Source organism: Dipodomys merriami, unplaced genomic scaffold (genome assembly GCF_024711535.1).
Source record: "Dipodomys merriami isolate MVZ:Mamm:240054 unplaced genomic scaffold, mDipMer1.0.p SCAF_41, whole genome shotgun sequence".
In the NCBI taxonomy this organism is placed as follows: domain Eukaryota; kingdom Metazoa; phylum Chordata; class Mammalia; order Rodentia; family Heteromyidae; genus Dipodomys; species Dipodomys merriami.
In genome coordinates, this window is record NW_027205715.1 from 10,813,873 (window position 1) to 10,831,698 (window position 17,826).

General features: G+C 53.0%; 1 protein-coding gene across 2 annotated transcripts; it reads right to left on the bottom strand.

Moving 5' to 3' along the window:
• Positions 1-43: 43 nt before the first annotated feature.
• LOC138806990 (FH1/FH2 domain-containing protein 1-like) lies at positions 44-17,081 on the bottom strand. 2 transcript variants are annotated; one of them, XM_069992529.1, is made up of 22 exons: positions 16,813-17,081; positions 7,783-7,889; positions 7,346-7,410; positions 6,938-7,005; positions 6,759-6,864; positions 6,584-6,678; positions 6,228-6,339; positions 6,041-6,135; positions 5,801-5,944; positions 5,552-5,709; positions 5,322-5,477; positions 3,867-3,982; positions 3,189-3,784; positions 2,748-2,903; positions 2,358-2,540; positions 2,153-2,272; positions 1,914-2,075; positions 1,247-1,437; positions 969-1,161; positions 726-888; positions 449-649; positions 44-372 (listed from the first exon to the last, which is right to left on the bottom strand). In XM_069992529.1, exons 1-22 carry the CDS (start codon positions 17,011-17,013, stop codon positions 290-292), a joined length of 3,471 nt encoding a protein of 1,156 aa, XP_069848630.1. In that variant the 5' UTR covers positions 17,014-17,081; the 3' UTR covers positions 44-289. The 2 variants fall into 2 exon arrangements, with proteins under 2 accessions (XP_069848630.1, XP_069848631.1); XM_069992530.1 differs by lacking the exons at positions 44-372; positions 449-649 and having other exon boundaries at positions 804-888; positions 969-1,121.
• Positions 17,082-17,826: the final 745 nt, after the last annotated feature.

Genomic DNA, 17,826 nt, shown 5'->3' on the forward strand with positions numbered 1-17,826 from the left:
GCCCAGCTTTGTGAGAAACTGGAAAGAAGAAAGTACTCTTGACTAAGTAGGAAAACTTTATTTTTCTCCCTGAGTAGGGAAATGGACACACACACACACAAACACACACACACACGCACGCACACACACACGCACGCACACACACACATCTCCACATACATCCTAATACTGCTCAAGGCACTGGCCCATGGACACAGGGTTCTGGGACCAGATTGCTGCGCAGAGCCCTTTTCACTCTAGTATCTCATACTGCAAGAGCATCCAGCCAGGTATCCTGAAGTCAGCCCCTTCACACCTCCAGGCCAGGAGCTTTGCTCAGTCCCAGTGCCTGCACCAGTTCGTCTCCAAGCCCACTCTTCAGCGTCCTTCTCACTGCAGGGACAAAGCAGGGTTGGAGTGATCTATGGGTCTAAGGTGGTGGGCTTGGGGTGGGGGCTGGGGTACTCACAAGACTTGCGGTTGCCACGGGAACGTTTCCTTTCCCGAGCAGTTAAGGCACGAGGACTGCTCTTGGTTACTGACTGCACCAGCAGGTCCATAATCTCATCGGATGTGTCACTGGGTAAACTGGAGCCTGAGGGCTCTTCAGGAGGTGCAGTAGAGGACCCCACTGCTGGGTGTGTGATTGGGGAACTGTTCTGGACCATGCCTGAGGGAGACCAGACAGCAAAGTGAAGTCAGGGTGGCCCAAGAACCCATTTTCCCCCATCAGCTATGAATCGTACCTCTGCTGCGGCGGCTATGTGTGGTGTCCTCAGGCCTGCTGATCAGCAGACTCTTCATAGTGGCGTGACTGTCAGCATCACCCCGGCCTGGCCCACTGCCCACGGCCACTGGAACAGATGGGTTGCTAGGGGCTTCCCCAGCCACCCCTGAGAACTTCTCTGTCTGGAGAAGGGAGAAAGATGAGCTGGGATCAGGGGAGGGGAACTGTGGGAATGGCAGTCAAGACCTAAAAAGACATCCACCTCTGTGATCATGCGTCCCCGGGTCTTGTTGCGTTCCCGGTACGTGGCCCGCTTCTGCTGCTGCTGTAGAACCCGTTCTCGGCAAGTCCGATACTCAAGTGCAAACTCTCGCAGCGTGTGGCAGAACTGCATGATGCGCACTTCCCGAGCTGCCTGTGCAGTGTAGCCCAAGTAGAGCAGGAAGGCACGGAACCTAGGTGAGTTGAGGTGACCGTGAATCCTGCTTGGTGTCTGAGAGATGGCGGCAGCCGTCCTCTCTCCCTGGGCCCATGCCTTACCTGTTACAGACTCGGCGGTGCACCACCCTCAGCATGGCAACACGGCGGGCACACTGGGCCAGGAAATGGGTGAGGCGGGCACGTAGAGCTGGGGCTAGTTCATGTTTAGCCAAGCTCCGTAGGCTCTCCTCAGCTGCCTTGCTCCGGCGTTCCAGCTGCCCCAGGTTCTCTGTCAGTTGCTCAAAATCCACCTGGAAAAGAAAGTAGGTAGATATGCTGTCCCTCCATAGATGAGACACTGCCTGGGGTCAAGATAGCTTGTATGGAGCCGACCAGCCTGGGCCCTAGAGACACAGCTGAGGTTCAGCCTATGCTTTTCAAAAGCTCAGGCTGGGAAGGAGGCTGAGGCAAGAGTGAAACCTGAGCAACACATACTGAGATACATCTCAAAACAAAAAGCTCACAGTTTGACATAAGAAACATACAAGTCCATTTGATCCACTAGTGAACAGGGAAGGCTTCTTGGAGGAAATGGTAGCTAAACAGACCCCAAGACTATAGGCATGGCTATGCCAAGAAAAAAAACATCTGTGGCAGGGAATACAATTGACACACCTGTAGCCTGAGCAAGCCCTGGCACATCCGAGCAAATAAGAGGAGGAGCCAGCCCAGGGAGCTGTGCTTCCTCAAGCCTTGGCTAGTCTTGGAATCTCTGGCTGATGCTAACCTTGGCACAGCGGGTCAGGGCAGGGATTTCTGAGTAGAGGTCGGAGGAATCAGGCCGTGTCTGGATCACCAGGGAGCAGAGATGGTATAGCAGGGACTGCCGGCGTACTGTGTCTTTTACCTCTGATACCTTCTCCAGGTAGCTCAGCTCAAAGCCACTGCTCTGAAAGGACACCGTATGAGCCTGGGGCTGGCTCACTCTGGAGCCCTGATCCCTCGTCTCCGTGTTCTTTCACTCACCTGGGAGCCATTGAGGAAGTTGCCCACAGCCAGCAGGGTAGCCAGGATGCAGTGGAAGGTGGCATTTTGCACCAGCTGTTCCATGCCCACTTTCAGGTCAAACAGTGGCTCTGCGATTTCCTGTTATGGGAGACCCGGGGTGCTTAGAATACCTGGTTATCATTCACCTGTCCCCACCACCTATCCCACTCCACAATGCAGATACCCGTTCCATGCCGTCATAGTCTAGCTTGAAAGCCCAGAGTTGTAGGCGGGCAGCCAGGCCCCCAATGGAGGCAAGTGTCATCAAGAAATTCTCAGCTGGGCCCAGCGGTAGATCAGGGTTGGCCAACTGGGCTTCCTCAATCTTTTGCCTTTCCTCCTCCGTGGGCATCATGGTCAGTAGTTTCTGAAGATGCAACCATCACCCCTTATTACTGGCCTGAGGCTTTGGGCATTAGCTCAGGCATCTGGGAGATGCCTCAGGTTCCAGGGGAATCCCAGCAGAAATGGCAGGCCCATGTTCACCAGTGCTGATCGGAAACACTCACTGATCAAAGGACAGGGCCAGGCTTTCCATCTCCCTTTTCACATCTGAAGGGTCACGTGTCCTTACCTCAATGCCATCCTTGCTGACCGCAAACTCATCAAAGTTTTGCAGGGCAGCCTTAATGACATGTACAGGTGGTAACGTGGTTAGGCCAATGTTGATGGCGTTGCTGCGCTTGGGGTCTAGTACTGTGGTCATTGTCCGGCGGCCCTCACCAGCTTTCTGCAAGGTTAGGGGAAGGGCAGAGCACAATGAAGGGACTAGCTGGGGCAATAATCTCAACAAGCAACTCCAACATCCTCTAAATGGCCCAGTGATCCCAGAACTGGTGATATAGGACAGGTAAGGTACGGAGCTGCCTTGAGCTTCTAGTGAAGGCTCTTACTGAACCTCTTAGACAAGTTCCTTTCCATTGTTGGCCTCAGCTCTCCCCATATGGAGAAATCAGGGACTAGCTCCAAGGGCTCAGTCCTTTGAGCTCATTCCTCCCACTTTTAGGACGTTTACCTTGGAGGGTAGTATGTCCTTGGCTCGAGACTCGAACAGATGTTCCAGCCGTGCTGTATCTACAGTGACAGGCTCCAGGGAGGCCCACAGGGTAGAGCAGGGTCCAAAGCGGCTTCCAGAGCCCCCTTGTCCCCCAGCCAGCTTTAGCTCCCGCCAGAAAAGTTTTACTGTCTTCCTCTTGGTGGGGATGGCTGGACCATCAAGAGCTGAGTGGGGAGGAGGGGCAGCCAGCGGTGGGGGGGGTGGGCAGGGTCCTTTGATGGGTGGGAGAGGTGGTGGAGGAGGAGGTGGGGGGCCTCCAGAGATTAAGGGAGGTGGGGGTGGGATCCCTTTTCCAGCTTCCACAGGCTCCACATTTAGCGTGTCCTGGTCTTCATCTTCCCCCAGGTCTGAGAAGTCTAGGTCCCCAATGCACAGCTTGGGTACACGGGTAGGGAGATCATGGATGGGCTCAGCCTTGGGGCTTGATGGAATCAGTGGCTCCGGAACCTCTGGCTCAAGACTCCGCTGAGCCTGGAGTAGGATTCGGGATACAGGGCTCTGGGGTGTTCTGGGTACAGGGGCTGGCTCTGGGGAATCCCATAGTTCCCGGGTACCTAGCAAGAAGAAAGCAGCTGTCAGCCTCATGCCTTCTGTGGGGCAAGAAAGAACAGGGCATTGTACCTACAAACTACTCACCTGAGGACCCATCAGCCTCATCCACCATGGCCCCAGCCAGTGCCTCTGCCCGGCCCTGGGCCAGTGCAGCCTGCTTCTCAGTTTCTGCTGCTGCCACATTCTCCAGGAACCGGGCTCTGAGGGGAAGTACTTGTCAGTGACAGTGTCTGACACAAGCCTAGCCCAAGGTGATGCACATGCCTTGCTGAACTCCTAGGCACTGCCCTCAATTGCAGGCACACACAGGCACAGGGAACAGTCCATGCACTGAGCAGACCCCTGCCACCCCAAGCCAGCCTCTGTTCAGTCTTCTTACGGGGAGAATTAACTACCAATCCAGCAATCCTAGGCCAAAGTACAGGGAGATGTACTTAGCATCTACTTGCAACCTTTGTGTTTACTGTCCTGATTCAGACCATAGGAAGGGGACAGCTATCACAATGGGCACATCATACTTTCTCCCTCTTGGCCTGTCTGGCAGCTTCTGGAAGCTATGTTAGAAGCACACCTGGGAAGTGGCAGGCACTGTTTATGTTGAAATAATGAATGTGATCCAGTGTTTCTTTCTGGCCTCTCTAACCTCTGCTGGCCTTCAGTCTCTGCCTTTCTTTTCGCCTTAGGTTGCTCTATTGCCCTCCACACCACACAGCACCCTAGATCACCTCCCTGCCCTACTCCCAACTCCCCATCTCTGGCCTAAGTTGTTAAGATATTATTAGAAGCATAAGGACCTCTATGACCACAGTGGGATGCTTCTTAGTGCTTAGTTTGGGGGTTACTAAAGACTGGAAGAGGGAGGAGCCAAGAGGCTGCCCCGCCTCCTCTCTCTACCCCCCCACCCCCCCCAGCTATGGTAGTAGAAGACATATGAAATCCCTGTTGGAGCAGCAATGCTGAAGCCCTGAGCACAAGGCAGGTTTGGCAGGCTGGCTTCTGTACTTACTCTAGCCTGACCTGCCCCATAGGGGACTGAGGGACAGGTGGGCTCTCAGGGGTGCTGGGTAAGGGGATAAGAGGAAGAGATGGTAACTATGGTGCTGGTTCCAGCCCAAGGCCCATTTGTTTGAACCCACACAGAGCTGGAAAGGGTTCCTTCCCAGCTACAGGGAGGGAGAGGAGGGATGAGGGTAGCAGGATATGGGGAAACTGGAAATGGAAGACTGACATGAAGCTGGACAGGGTGCAGCAGTGATCAGGAGTGAGAGAGAAACAGATGGGAGGCTACAGGGAGACAGATGACAAGAGGCAAAGGCAGGTGGAACAATGGAAGGAGATAAAGAAAAGCCACAGGAGGAGGTCCAGTCACAGCCGAACCTCACCCCCTAGCAGTCACTTACCAAATGGGAGCAGTTTGGTGAAGTCTGGAAAGAGAGAAAGCACGCGTTTGGGCAGAGGAGGCTGAGGGCCCATGGAGGGGCAAAGTGGAGGGACAGCTGGAGATAGGACATTGGGGGTCACCCCTTTCTCCCTCCTTACTTGTAGATGCTTCTCTCACAGGAGCTGTCCACTGGGGACGCCATGGAAATGGTAGGAAAGAGGTTCACCGAGGTGATAACAGAAGCAGGGCTTGCAGAGCTGCAGGTGGGGCTTGTCCGTGGAGCAGGGCCAGTTGGGGAGGCAGGGCCTGTGGAGCTAGAGGCAAGGCCTGTCAGCAGACAGGGCCAAACCTGGCCATTCACTCCTCATCCACCCAGGCCCTTACTTACCTGGCTTCTGGAGCACGCACAGGACAGCCACCCCCTTCCAGAGATCTGCGGCTCCTCTTGCCCTCCTCTGAAGACGGCTTTCGCCGCTCCCGCCGGCCACCTGCTGCAGCTGCTGCTGCTGCTTCCTCCATGTCCCCATCCTCCAACCGAAGGGCACTCTAATGGAGGTGGCCAGAATGTAAGCAAGCATCTGAGGTTCAGTAGTTAGACTGGGTGCTGGGGAAATGCACTTCTTTACATCTGGCCTACCTCATAGAGCATAAGCTGTGTACGCAGGTCCACATCTGTACCAGGGGTGCCCAAATGACGCTGGACCAGTGTCTCCATACCCTGCTGCTCTAGAGCATCTGTCACATCGTAGAAGGAGTCTTGGTCAGGCAGTGCAGCCAGCGTCTGAAAGGAGAGCACAGGAAGCCAAGGGTGAGGTTCGTAGGGGCCACAGGTCAGGACCCACAGGTACTCAGTCAGCACCTGGTTGCCAGCCCACACCTTATTGATGAGGGTGATGGTGTACACCAACAGCTCTGGGTCAGCACCATTCTTCTCCTCTAGGATGGACACCAGATTGGCCCAGGGAAGAGCACCTACCACATAGAAATGGGAGCAGTCAGGGGGCAGGCAGGGAGGAGAGAGGGTTCTCAATCAGAGGAGGAGAGATGGATAGACAGGCTCTGACCGGTGGTGCTGGCCACAGAGTTGACTGCCCGGATGAAAAGAGGCGCGTTGTTCTCAGAGTATTCCACAAACACCAGCAGCAGCTTCAGGGCGGTCTTCACCACTAAGCGGGACTTGGAGGGAAGGGAGAGAAGTCACCACATGTGAGAGGGGCTTAAGCCAGACCATGTCTGTGGAAGAGCTCGTGAGGCGAGACCAAGAGAGAAATCTAGGTAGAAAGACTTGGGCTCTAGCCCCAGGCCTGGGAGAGTTTTTTTAGGCTGAGGGGCCTCAGACTCAGTCCATTCCAGCCCACTTTGGGCTCAGGAGGAAGCAATGAGAAAAGCATGCATGACTGGGTGTGCAAGGGCTACTTACCAGACTGGCACACAGTGTATACAGCCACTGCACTGTCTCGCTATGGGCCACCACCCCCAGCATCCCATCCACGAAAAGCATCAGCTGGCCCAGTGCTGGGAACACAGGAATAAGAAGAGGTCAGTTGGGAATGGGGAGGCAAAGGTGACCAGGGGAGCAGGACAGTAGGGCGAACCTCGAAGGATGTAGCTCTGGTAGTTGTGGTCAGCAGCAGCACCCACGCGGATCAGACAGCTCAGCCCCTCTGAGTGTACAAATTCAGGTACCAGGTCCTTGTCTTCCTAAAGGTACCATGAGGGAATTTAGGACATCCACTGTGGGACACCCACCCTCAGCCCTACCTCTGGGCCTCACCTGGAAAATCTGCTTCAGTGAGAAAAGGGAGCGGCGGAGCTCAGGGCCACTGGAGCCGTACAACTTTTCTGCAAGAAGTGAGTGAGCATGAAACCCTCAAGGGGACACAGATACCTTCTTCCAGTGACACACAACTATAAAGAAGATTCTAGTAATCTCAAACTTCTCTCTCCTCCATTCCCTGGCTTTGGACTCCCCCCACCCCCACCACCATCATCATTACATACTAGCTAAGGCATCAGCTCTGGCTCTAGAAAGAGCTAGGGGAGAGCAGGGGGGTCATCTGGGCTCTGATTGATTCTGTCCATGTCTAGCATAGGCCTCAAAGAAACTAGGCCACCTACGTTAATGGGGGCCTGGGGGATGGATAGTGGAGACTGCTGAACACAGAAGCCTTCACATACTCACCCAAGATAGCGTTGACCCTCACAGAGAGCTGGGTTCTCAGGATCAAGGTGGGTTTCCTCCCTTTGCTGAAATCAAGCAGCCAGGTCAGCAGCTCATTCATTCTTCAGAGTCCCACCCTGCAAGCCACCCCTGGCCCCACTCCTTCCTTCCTAACAGCTATTCCAAGGGCCCAAGGGTTGGTCAGACAGGAGGGCTTGTGCAAGCACAGGTATCTCAGGTATGTGAGAGCCCCTACTTCCATCCTGGGCAGTAGATTATACTGGCCAGGCTTGGGGATTCCCCTGGCACTGTTCTCTGGGAAAGCAGGTGACCCATAGCCCAGGCTGTAGATCAAATGTCTCAGCTCCTGACACTTGAGCTGGTGGGGCAAGGATAGGGCTTTGCCCAAACCCTTTCAAAGGGAGGGGAAAGGGCTCCCTGGCCCTACCAGCTCTGACCTGATCTCCTCATAGAAGCCCTCCAGCATCTCTCGCTGCTCTTCTAGTGACAGCTCAGCATCCAGGTAGTATCCAGAGGGAGATACTTGTAGGGCACAGTCCTCCAGCTGGAGACAAAAGGCAGAGGTGAGGGCTGGGACTAGAGTTGGATATTGAATGTCCCCTAAAAATTCATGCATTAAAGGCTTGATCCACATGGTGGCGCTATTGGGAGGTAGTGGAACCTTTGTGATGTGGGTTTTTGGTTTTATTTTTGGCAGTCATGGGGCTTGAACTCTGGGCCTGGGTGCTGTCCCTCAACTCTTCAGCTCAAGGCATCTCTTCCAGTTTTCTGATGGTTAATTGGAGATAAGAGTCTCACGGATCTTTTTGCCCAGGCAGGCTGGCTTTGCACTTCAATTCTCAGATCTCAGCCTCCTGAGTAGCTAGGATTACAAGCGTGAGCCACCGGCACCTGGCTATGTGGGGTTTCATAGGAGGCTCTTAGGTGCCCTTGAAAGGAAATAGGGGACCCCAACCACTTCAGTTTTGCTCTTTACTTCCTGGTTCACAAGATTTAATAGTCTGTAATGAACTCTGGCCATGATTGGCAGCCTCACCAGAGGCCCAAAGAAATGAAACCACCTGATATGGGACTCAAACTTGATAGCCATGCGCGTGCGCACACACGCCCCTGAGGTAAGGCAGAGAGGCTGTATTCCTCCAGCAGTTGTTACACACACACACACACACACACACACACACACACACACACACACACACACACACACACACACACACACACACACACACACACACACACACACACACACACACACACACCCTGAGGTATGGCAGAGAGGCTGTGTATTACTCCAGCAGTTGTTTCTCAAGCTCCTACTATGTGCAGGGCCCACCTGTCTCTTGCCATCTCCTCTCCCAGCTAACATTCTCCTACTGTTTAGTGTTCAGATTGGATGCCATTTTTACAAAGCCTTCCTGAACCATATTTCTGGTTTGTGCATCCTCTCCATAGGTCTTATGGCATTATAACAATACTAGTCTCATTCCTCCTTAACTGGGTTCTCTTAATTCGGGCACCCTGCCTGTCTAGCTTGTATACCACCTGGTACAGAGTAGGTGTCACCAAGTGTTTGTTAGTGAATATAAATGAGGAAGGGGCATGGAGAGGAAGTTGCTATCTCTGAGGAAGCTTACAGTTGAGTGGGGTGATTAGCTGCAGCCAGGAAGTATTAAAGCCCAGGGAAGGTGCAGGGGGGAGCAAAATCCAGTGAGTCCACGTGTCTGAGAGTAGAACTGATTTTTAGAGTCTCCTGTCCCTCCAGGCCTCAGAAGCTTTGATCTCTTCCCAATGGGGCTGCTAGTTACAATGCGCCAAGGTCCTACCAAGTCCTCAGATTTTGGGGTCTGATCCAGTTAGTCTTCAATGGAATCCTAAAACCTGCATTTGTTGTTGGTTTGGGTTTTTTTGTTTTGTTTTTGTAAGCCCTGGGGTTTGAACTCAAGGCCACATGCTTGCCTGGCTGGTGTGTTCTATCATTTGAGCCACACCCCCAGCCTGGCTTTTTGCTGGTTATTTTGGAGATGGAGTCTGGAGGACTTTTCTGTGAGGGCTGGCTTCAAACCATGATCCTCTAGATCTCAGCCTCCTTAGTAACAAGGATTACAGATGTAAGCCACTAGCACCATGGCTTGAAACCTACAATTGTAAGAGGAGGGCACATACTCCATCCATATGTACACTTCTGATGTTTCCCTCCCTCAAGGCTGGTTCCACTGCACGCCTACCAGGTATGGTGCTTGGCCCCTTGTGAAGCACTTATAAAGAAGTGACTCCAGACACTCTAGGCAGCACAGCTTCCAGACATTTCTCCCATGACACAGGGCTGCCGTGCAGGGAGGGCTAAGCAAAGTCTCTTCTGCTTGAGTGACTGACCCTTAAGGTGCTGTGACCAGAGTGGGCCCACCTCTGGGGTGGCGAGGGAGCGGGAGGGAGGAGGGTCTTCTGGTCTCCCTATCAGGCAAGTCATTTGTCTTGTTATTTTATCAGCTCTGTCCTGCTATAGACTTTACCCAAGGGATTCCAACTACTCTTGTTCCCCAGGGAGAAAGAGTGCAGCTCCTACCCTTGTCTCTATTGAACACCCCTGCTCAGGCCTCCGAGCCTGACCTGGCTCCTTCCTGGCAGTTTATAGGGCCCTTGGGTGACTCCCCTCCCCCCTTGCCCTGGGACATGGGACACAGGACAAACACTCCAGCCTGTTCTCTGTCCCACTTCCTGCCTGGCTGCCTGCCCTTCCCTGGGCGCCTTGGGCGGGCCTGGCCTCTTTCCCCTCCCAGAGAGCAGAGTCATCTTCTCCGGGGCCCTACTAGTCACAGGCAACAGTGCCTCAAAATTAGTGCGTCTTACTCAGCGCAGCTGAGGGCATCCTCACATTTCTCCGATCCCTTTACCCACAGAGTGACTCAACAGCCTACCCATCTCACCCCCCTCGCGCTCCAGCTGCGTCTCCTTGTGCCTTGGACTGGAGAATTTGGGGACCCTAGAAGAACAAACTTCCAGCAGAGTTACAACTTCCTCCTCAGAGATCACATATAAAACAGCTCGTTTATCCAAACATTCATGAACCAGGCTGGTTTTAGGTGCAGAAGACATAGCAGGAACCATAATGTCTTGCCTTCCCCTCCTTTTACCACACAGAAGACAGAAACTTCAAGAGCAGGACACCAGTGGCTCATGCCTGTAGTCCTACTACTCAGGAGGCCGAGATCTGAGTATTGCAGTTAGAAGCCAGCACAGGCAGAAAAGTCCCTGTGAGACGCTTATCTCCAATAAACTACTCAAAGCCAGGAGTGACACAGTGGCTCAAGTGGTAGAGCACTAGCCTTGAGCACAAAGAGGCTCAGACACCCTGAGTTCAAGCCCCAGGACCAGCATAAATAAATAAATAAATAAATAAAACAAAAAACCCAACTCTGTTCAAGCCCCCAAATGACACAAAAAAGAAAGAAGGAATAAAAGAGAGAGAGAGACAGAGAGAGGGAGAGGGAGAGGAAGAAAGAAAGAAAGAGAGAAAGAAAGAAAGAAAGAAAGAAAGAAAGAAAGAAAGAAAGAAAGAAAGAAAGAAAGAAAGAAAGGAAAGAAAGAAAATTCTGAAACAGTCATGTACTAGTGATTCATGCTGGTAACCTTAGCTATTCAGGAGGCTGAGTTTTCTTTTTTTTTTTTTTTTTTTGTCGGTCGTGGGGCTTGAACTCTGGGCTTGGGCACTGTCCCTCAGCTCTTCAGCTCAAGGCAAGCGCTCTACCACTTGAGCTACAGCACCACTTCCGGTTTTCTGGTGGTTTATTGGAGACAGGAGTCTCACGGTCTCTCCTGCCCGGGCTGGCTTTGAACCGTGATCCTCAGATCTCAGCCTCCTGAGTAGCTAGGATTACAGGCGTGAGCCACCAGCGCCCGGCTTAGGAGGCTGAGTTTTAGTGGATGGAAGTTTGAAGCTAGCCAGAGAGAAGTGTTTACCAGACTTCATCTCCAAAGTAACCAGCAAAAAACAGGGCTGGAGCCGGGCACTGGTGGCTCACACCTGTAATCCTAGCTACTCAGGAGGCTGAGATCTGAGGATCACAGTTCAAAGCCAGCCAGGGCAAGAAAGTCCATAAGACTCTTATCTCCAATTAACCACCGGAAAACTGGAAGTGGTGCTGTGACTGAAGTGGTAGAGTGCTAGCCTTGAGCTGAAGAGCTGAGGGACAGCACCCAGGCCCAGAGTTCAAGACCTACAACTGACAAAAAAAAAAAGCAGGGTTGGAAGTGTGGCTCAGGAGGTAGAGTACTAGCTAGGATAAGCAAGTACAAGGACCTATGTTCAAATCCCAGTACTGAAAAGAAACAGAAAAAGCTAACAAGTACATGTAGTCACAGCTTTCATGGGCTCTAAGAATGGGGGGAGGTGGACTGCTATAAACACTGTAAACAATGGAACTTGATCAGATTCCATCTGGTAACCACTCACACACCAAGGCATAAGATCAAATATGGCTGCACTGGCCAAAGCTGTACATGTGCATAGAGAGGGCTCCTGCTCCATCCCTGCTGAGTCAAGAATGGCTTTCTCCTTCCAGGATACCATTTAGGCAGGGAGTCTGAAAGCTCAGTGTCTACCTCTCCAGCCTCTTCAGTCTCTACCTCTCCAGGCTCCTCAGCTGAGCAAGTTTAAGTCCTTTCTTCTTCATCACTTCTCCTGACCAGTCCTGGCAGTCCATTTACAGTGAGGAGGTCCAGGGATAGCATCCAGCTTAGTGCCTCCAAAGTAGAGAGTGGAAGCTAGGGCCTGGACAACAGCCAAAAAAGGAGACTTCCTGCCAGCAAGATGGTGCTTATCCCTCACACTCCTGTCCCCCTCCTGGGGTCATCATTTTGAGAGCCAAATTTCTGGTCCTTGTTTCTCACACCCTGGGGCTGGGCCAGGCCTGAGCAAGCACAAATCTCTGCCTCTGCGATTAGCTCCATCCTGCTCTTGTCTTCCTCACTTCTCTGGTCTCTGTCATGGGATACAGCCATTCCACATTCCCATTCTTCCCAGGCTCAGCCTCTGGTCCACTACTCTCACACTCAGGCTCTTCTGAAAGCCTAAACTCATTAGTTATGATTATGATTATTTTTTATTCAGGGCTGGGACATAGTACAAGAACTAGCTTGTGAAGCCCTGAGTTCTAACTCCAATACTACCCCCCAATTTTTTTTCTTTTTACTTAGTGCAAGGGATCAAACTCAGAGCATTGTGTGTACGAGACAAGCATTATACCACTGAACCATTATCTGTCCCCTCCCGTATAGATTCATGTGTTTTATTTTATGTTGAAGACAGAGTCTTGTTATGTAGCCCTGGCCAGCCTCAAATTCATGATCACAGTGGCTCATGCCTTTAATCCCAGCTATGAGCCTTCTGAGGTTCAAAGGCCAGTGGGGAACAAAGAAAAAGTTATCCTGAGCCAAAACAAGTAGAAACACTTGTGAGTGTGGGTCATCCTGGCCAGCAAGAGTCTTGCCCCAGGCAAAAAGCCAAATCCTATGTGAAAAATAACCTAAAGCAAAAAGGACCGGAAGTGTGGTTCAAGTGCAGGCAATCCCAAGGCCCTGAGTAACAACTCCAGTACTACCATAAATAAACAAATAAATAAATAAATCCAGGGTCTTCTGCCTTTGCACCATCATGCTTTGCTTTCATACAGTTTAATATTGGACCATGGCATGTACTCACCAGTTTTTTTCCCCCTAGCAGTGTAATCTGGTGAGAATGAATATGCAAGGTGCAAGGGAGATGGGAAAAGAATTACATGCTTAAAGATTCTTATTTTAGGAAATAATTACTGCCTTTCCCTCGGCTCAGAAGACCATCCTTTCTTGCTATCAAGTGTCTCCATCTCCAGCTAGACCACATCTTCCTGGATGAGATGAAATGGAAATCAGAATTTGTTATGCCTCCTCAGTACCAGATAACTAGACTCCTAATATCTAGATCTTTTTACAGGTGAGAAAACCAAGGCTCAGAAATTCAGTGAATTGCCCCAGGCAGCATACCCTTGAATGGAATCAGGGCCTAACTGATTTAGATCTTGGGTGCTTGGGTCTTGGAAGTACACCACGGAACCCTGAAGGGGAGGTGGAGTTAGGGCTGGCTCTTCAGTGTTTCCAAAGGCTGGAGACAGCCACCACTCAGCTTCCCCAACTCTGCAAATACCCCAAACTGGTCCTCCCAGTTCAGCAAAGGAACTTGCACACTCTTAACAGTGTCTACCTTTTGCAGCACCTAGGTCATGGGGTCCCTCGCCAGGGTGCTGCCCAAAAAGACCAGATGGTGGAATGTGCTGGCCACAAGGAAGGCTTAGAGACCCCCTATTCTCATTCCTAATCTTTCACAGTCTTTCTAGTGACTCTAATAGCAGAAGACCAGAGAGTTCTGTTCATCCCCTTAAGAGTCCTTAGGAGGGGGGAAAGCAGCTCAATGACAGAGCACACTTGGCCTTGTGCTTGATCCTTGACACAGAAAAAAAAAAATTCTATGGGACACCTTCAGTTGGTATCTATTTCTGGAGCTCAGGAATAGACGCACATTACAAGAGCCCCTGAGGGTAAACAGAGGCTAAAGTGGGTTGGAGTAGGGTCAGGATATCGGGCATAGCACCATCTTTGTCCTATTCTGATCTTTAGCCTCAGGTGTCTGGGGAAACAAAGTTGCTGGAAACGGCAGGATATGTAAGGGTCATCTTTACAGTCAAAGGTTGCTCTGGCTTTTGCTCTAAGGTCAGAGAAGCACTTCAGGTTCCTCTGCCCAAAGCTAGGGAGAAGTCAGAGTTGGCCTAGACTAGACAAGGACTGATTCTCAGGGGAGGCTTCTGAGGCCCTTCCCCAAAGGCAAGGTGGATCAATAGCTCTGAAAAGATGCCAGAGGGTTACCTCTCCCTAGGATGAGGAGCACGTTCGGGGACTAGAAAAACCTTTAGCATAGACAGGAGAAAGACACTCTTGAGTTCTCCTGGGGACACTAGGCCTGGCCCAGGGCACTGCCAGGCTCCCCTCATCAACCAGGCCAGGAGATGAGTCAGGCTGTGGCTAGCAGCTTCCTCTTAGACTTGGAGGAAATGAGCAAGTCTTTCTCAGGCAGACAAGCTCTGAATGGTTTCAAAAGGGAGCTCCCAAGGGGAACTCTAGGCCCAATAGGGATTGGGAAAGGAACTCCAGGGAGAGAGTGGGCCAGCCACTGCACATATCCAGGAAGAGTGCAGGGTCTGCAGGAAAGATGGAAGCCAGTATCCAGCATGGGAGAGCAGAGGTTTCTCGATTGTGACCTCTCCTCTACTGGATAACCATACACAGGATGAAGCATTATTTATTTCTGTCCCACAGCCTGCTTGGGTTTCCCTTCTAGAAGCCTAGAAAGGCGGACCTGAGTCATATAAGTGCTTTGGGGCACCCACTTAATAGTACTAGGGGAAGAACCAGCTGCTGGCATTTCCTGCAGGAAGAGCCCTGCACCCCTTTCCTCAGTTTACTGATGTCCCTGCTACTGCCCTATTCTCAGTCTCTCTTCGTTTAGCCTTCTATTCTGGGTCTGTGGTCACAGTTTATATTTGGGACAAGCACATCACAGTACATCTGACCATTACTGGCAAAGCTGTCAGCCCTAGGGAGTTCTGGCTCCAAGAACTAGTGTTCTTTAGTGTGCCTTCCACAAATCCTCCCGGGGGGGAGGGGGCAATCCTAGGTGCTCTAGGTGGGAGATCTCAAATTTGGTCACACCAAAATATACAGAGTTGGGGTGGTAAACTTAAACACATTCTCTATGGAGCTCTATAATGTCCTTAGTTAGGGGTCAGAGAATAGGGTAAGGCACGTGTGTGTGTGTGTGTGTGTGTGTGTGTGTGTAAGTTTTCTCTCTCTTTCTAAATTGCTGGACAAGGCCTGGAGCAGGCCAGGCAAGTGCTGGACCAATTGATAGCCATGCTCCCAGCCCAAGCTTGCCTGCTTTTTCTTTCTCTATCTGTGTGTGTTGCTAGGGATCCTAATCCGGGGCCTTGTGCAAACTAAGCACATGCAGGTTTCTAAATGAGGAAGAAGGGAGGATTCTGAGCTCTTTACTTCAGTTTATCTACCAGGCCTGCTTCAGTAGGAAAAGAAGGGAGTTCTAGAGCAGGGGGTTGGGAAGAAAACGGTCTTCTCACAAGAGCTCCAAACTTTATTTTTGCAGAGTTCCAGGGGCCTGGAGGCAAAACTATCTCAGTGCAGCACCTCTTTCTGTTTAGCACACCTTCTCTACTGAATGAGACAGGTGGGTGACCTCTGGCTGGACATGAGACCAGGCCCTACTGAACTGAACAGGACAAGAGGGGGCTGCACCAAAACTTTGGAGGTGTGTTGCATCTTTCCAGCTGTGGCTTGAAAGCAGGGGCTCTGACAGGACGCTCGCCACTCCCCAGGATAATAGTCTCCCGAGCCCTTCCGCCCGCGCTCGGAGGCGGGGCTGGCCGCAGCGCGAGGAATGCGGGCTGGGGGGCCCGGCTCCCAGGGCACATTCCAGGGGAGACCCCGAGCTCAGGGGGCATGTTTGCGCAACTCGGCGCCCAGCTGAGGCAGCAGCCCCAAGTCCCACCCTTCTTCACCTCGGGTCGGAGCAGGCGGGGAACCCGGGGCAGGGAGGAGGAGGGGTGCTCGCCTCTCAGTCTTAGCCCGGAAACAGCGCGCCGGAAAGGGCTGCCTGCGGGGGGCTGAGGGCGGCGAGCAGGAGGGGAGGGGAGAGGAGGTCCGGCAGGCCATCTGGAAAAGGGCCTCTCCATACTGTGCAAAGTCGGCCTCGGGGCGCCAGCAAACTAGGGCAGGCTGGTATTTCAAAATTAGCCGGGCCCGCCCCCCTGATTTCCACCGGCGGCGGGTGTTCGGGGTGATGGGGGTGGTGACTCAAAGGGCTTTTCCACTGATGCAGTCTGCCGTGCTCGGCGTAGCCCGGGGCTATGGGGGTTGGCGGATTCTGGGGGATGCCCCTCACCCTGAGTAGTCTTCTCGACTCGCACTGTCAGGCCGAGTCCCCACCTGCAGGGGAGCCACGCCTCCCGTCCCCCCCTCCCCCGCCCTCCGCCAAGCACCCAACTCAGCCTCCAGACACCATTCCCAGCCCACACCTCCAGCGCCTGGCTCCGCCCTTCCCCCCAAGTCCCGCCCCTCACCTTCACCTGAAGCAGGTGGAAGCTGGTATCTCGGCTTCGCCTCCGGGGTCCGCTATAGCCTACACAGCAGCCGCCCTGGCAATCAAGGGTGAGCCTCGAGCCCCTCTTGGGGCCGGGAGAAGGCTCACTTCCAGGGGCAGCCAGGGTGCCCGGTCCCTTCAACGTGAGAGCGGAACGGCGGAGCGGACCCAGCCCAAGACTTTCCGGCAGGAGAGCACCCGCTCTAGCCTCTCCCGGAGAGGCACCTCCCACTGTAAGGCGCGGTACCTGAACCCAGATCACCCCAGCTTTTCTTCGCAATCTCCTCACCTTGAGTGGTGCCCCCAGCAGGCGGTGCAGCGCAGGTATCTGCGCACTCAGAGGCAGCGCCCCGTCCAGGCTGCACGTAGGGGCCCGGCGCGGCTCCGGGAAGTTGGCACATGCGAAAGGGTCGGTGTCTTCCAGGTACTGCACCCTCACGGTCACCACGGATACTGGCTCCCCGTCACTGTGCTCCTCCCCGCCCGCCATGGATCCTGCACCCGCTAGCTCCGCGCGCCGGGGTCGTCCAGCCTCGCAGCGGCTTCAGCTTAGCTGAACTACAATGTTTGGGCCGGGCCGGGCCGGACGCTGCTGGAGAGGCGGAGCCAGAAGTGGGCGGGGCCGAGGAAGGGGGTGGGGCCAAGACTAGGCCCGAGCGCGCACCGTGGGGGGCCAAGGGGTGGAGCTTGCGCCAGCCATTCAGAGTGCCTGGTTGGTGATCCCGTTAGTTCTCTGGTTTGGAGAGCGGGAAAACCCGAGCTGGCGCCCCGCCTTGGAGAGCGCGGAAGGCCGGGAAAGCTTTCTTTGGGTTTGTGATAGAAGAGGTTGAGTCTTTGGGGGGGAGAGGGAGATAATTTGGGGGTAGATGGGACGAAGTTTCTCCTGATGGTCTTTCTCTGCTGAGTCTTCCTTGGTTTAGGGATGGGATGATCCTAATTTCTTGTTGTAGAGACCAGTGCAAGTTTTTCTCTTACTTAAGGAAAGCAATGGAGAGGGATCCCTTTCAGCTGAGAGCAAGAAGTGAAAATAGATTTCACTGAAGGAAGAGGCGGGATCAGTTCCTTTTCGATGTGGGAAGAAAAGATGGGTGCCCTTTCTCGAAAAAGACTGGGATGAGTCAGTTTGAGGAGGCAGGTAGCACATGTTTAGGGAAAGAAGTGGGACGCGATGCCCCTTGGTTTTAATTGAAAAGTGGGGCGAGGTGATCCCAGTGCCCCCAAAGTTGAGTGGGTCGCCCCTTGTTAAGGGGGAAATCTACAGGTTCCCTTGGTGTCGTGAAAAAAGGCGAGGTTGAGAGGAGGG

What these genes read in the sequence shown, in the direction of transcription:
- LOC138806990 (XM_069992529.1), bottom strand. Translation starts at nt 17,013, where the DNA reads ATGGCGGGCGGGGAGGAGCACAGTGACGGGGAGCCAGTATCCGTGGTG. An exon ending in GAGGGTCAACGCTATCTTGG is followed by an intron (nt 7,006 to 7,345) that starts GTGAGTATGTGA and finishes CACTTCTTGCAG; the next exon opens with AAAAGTTGTACGGCTCCAGT. An exon ending in TCAGCAAGGATGGCATTGAG is followed by an intron (nt 2,541 to 2,747) that starts GTAAGGACACGT and finishes TTGCATCTTCAG; the next exon opens with AAACTACTGACCATGATGCC.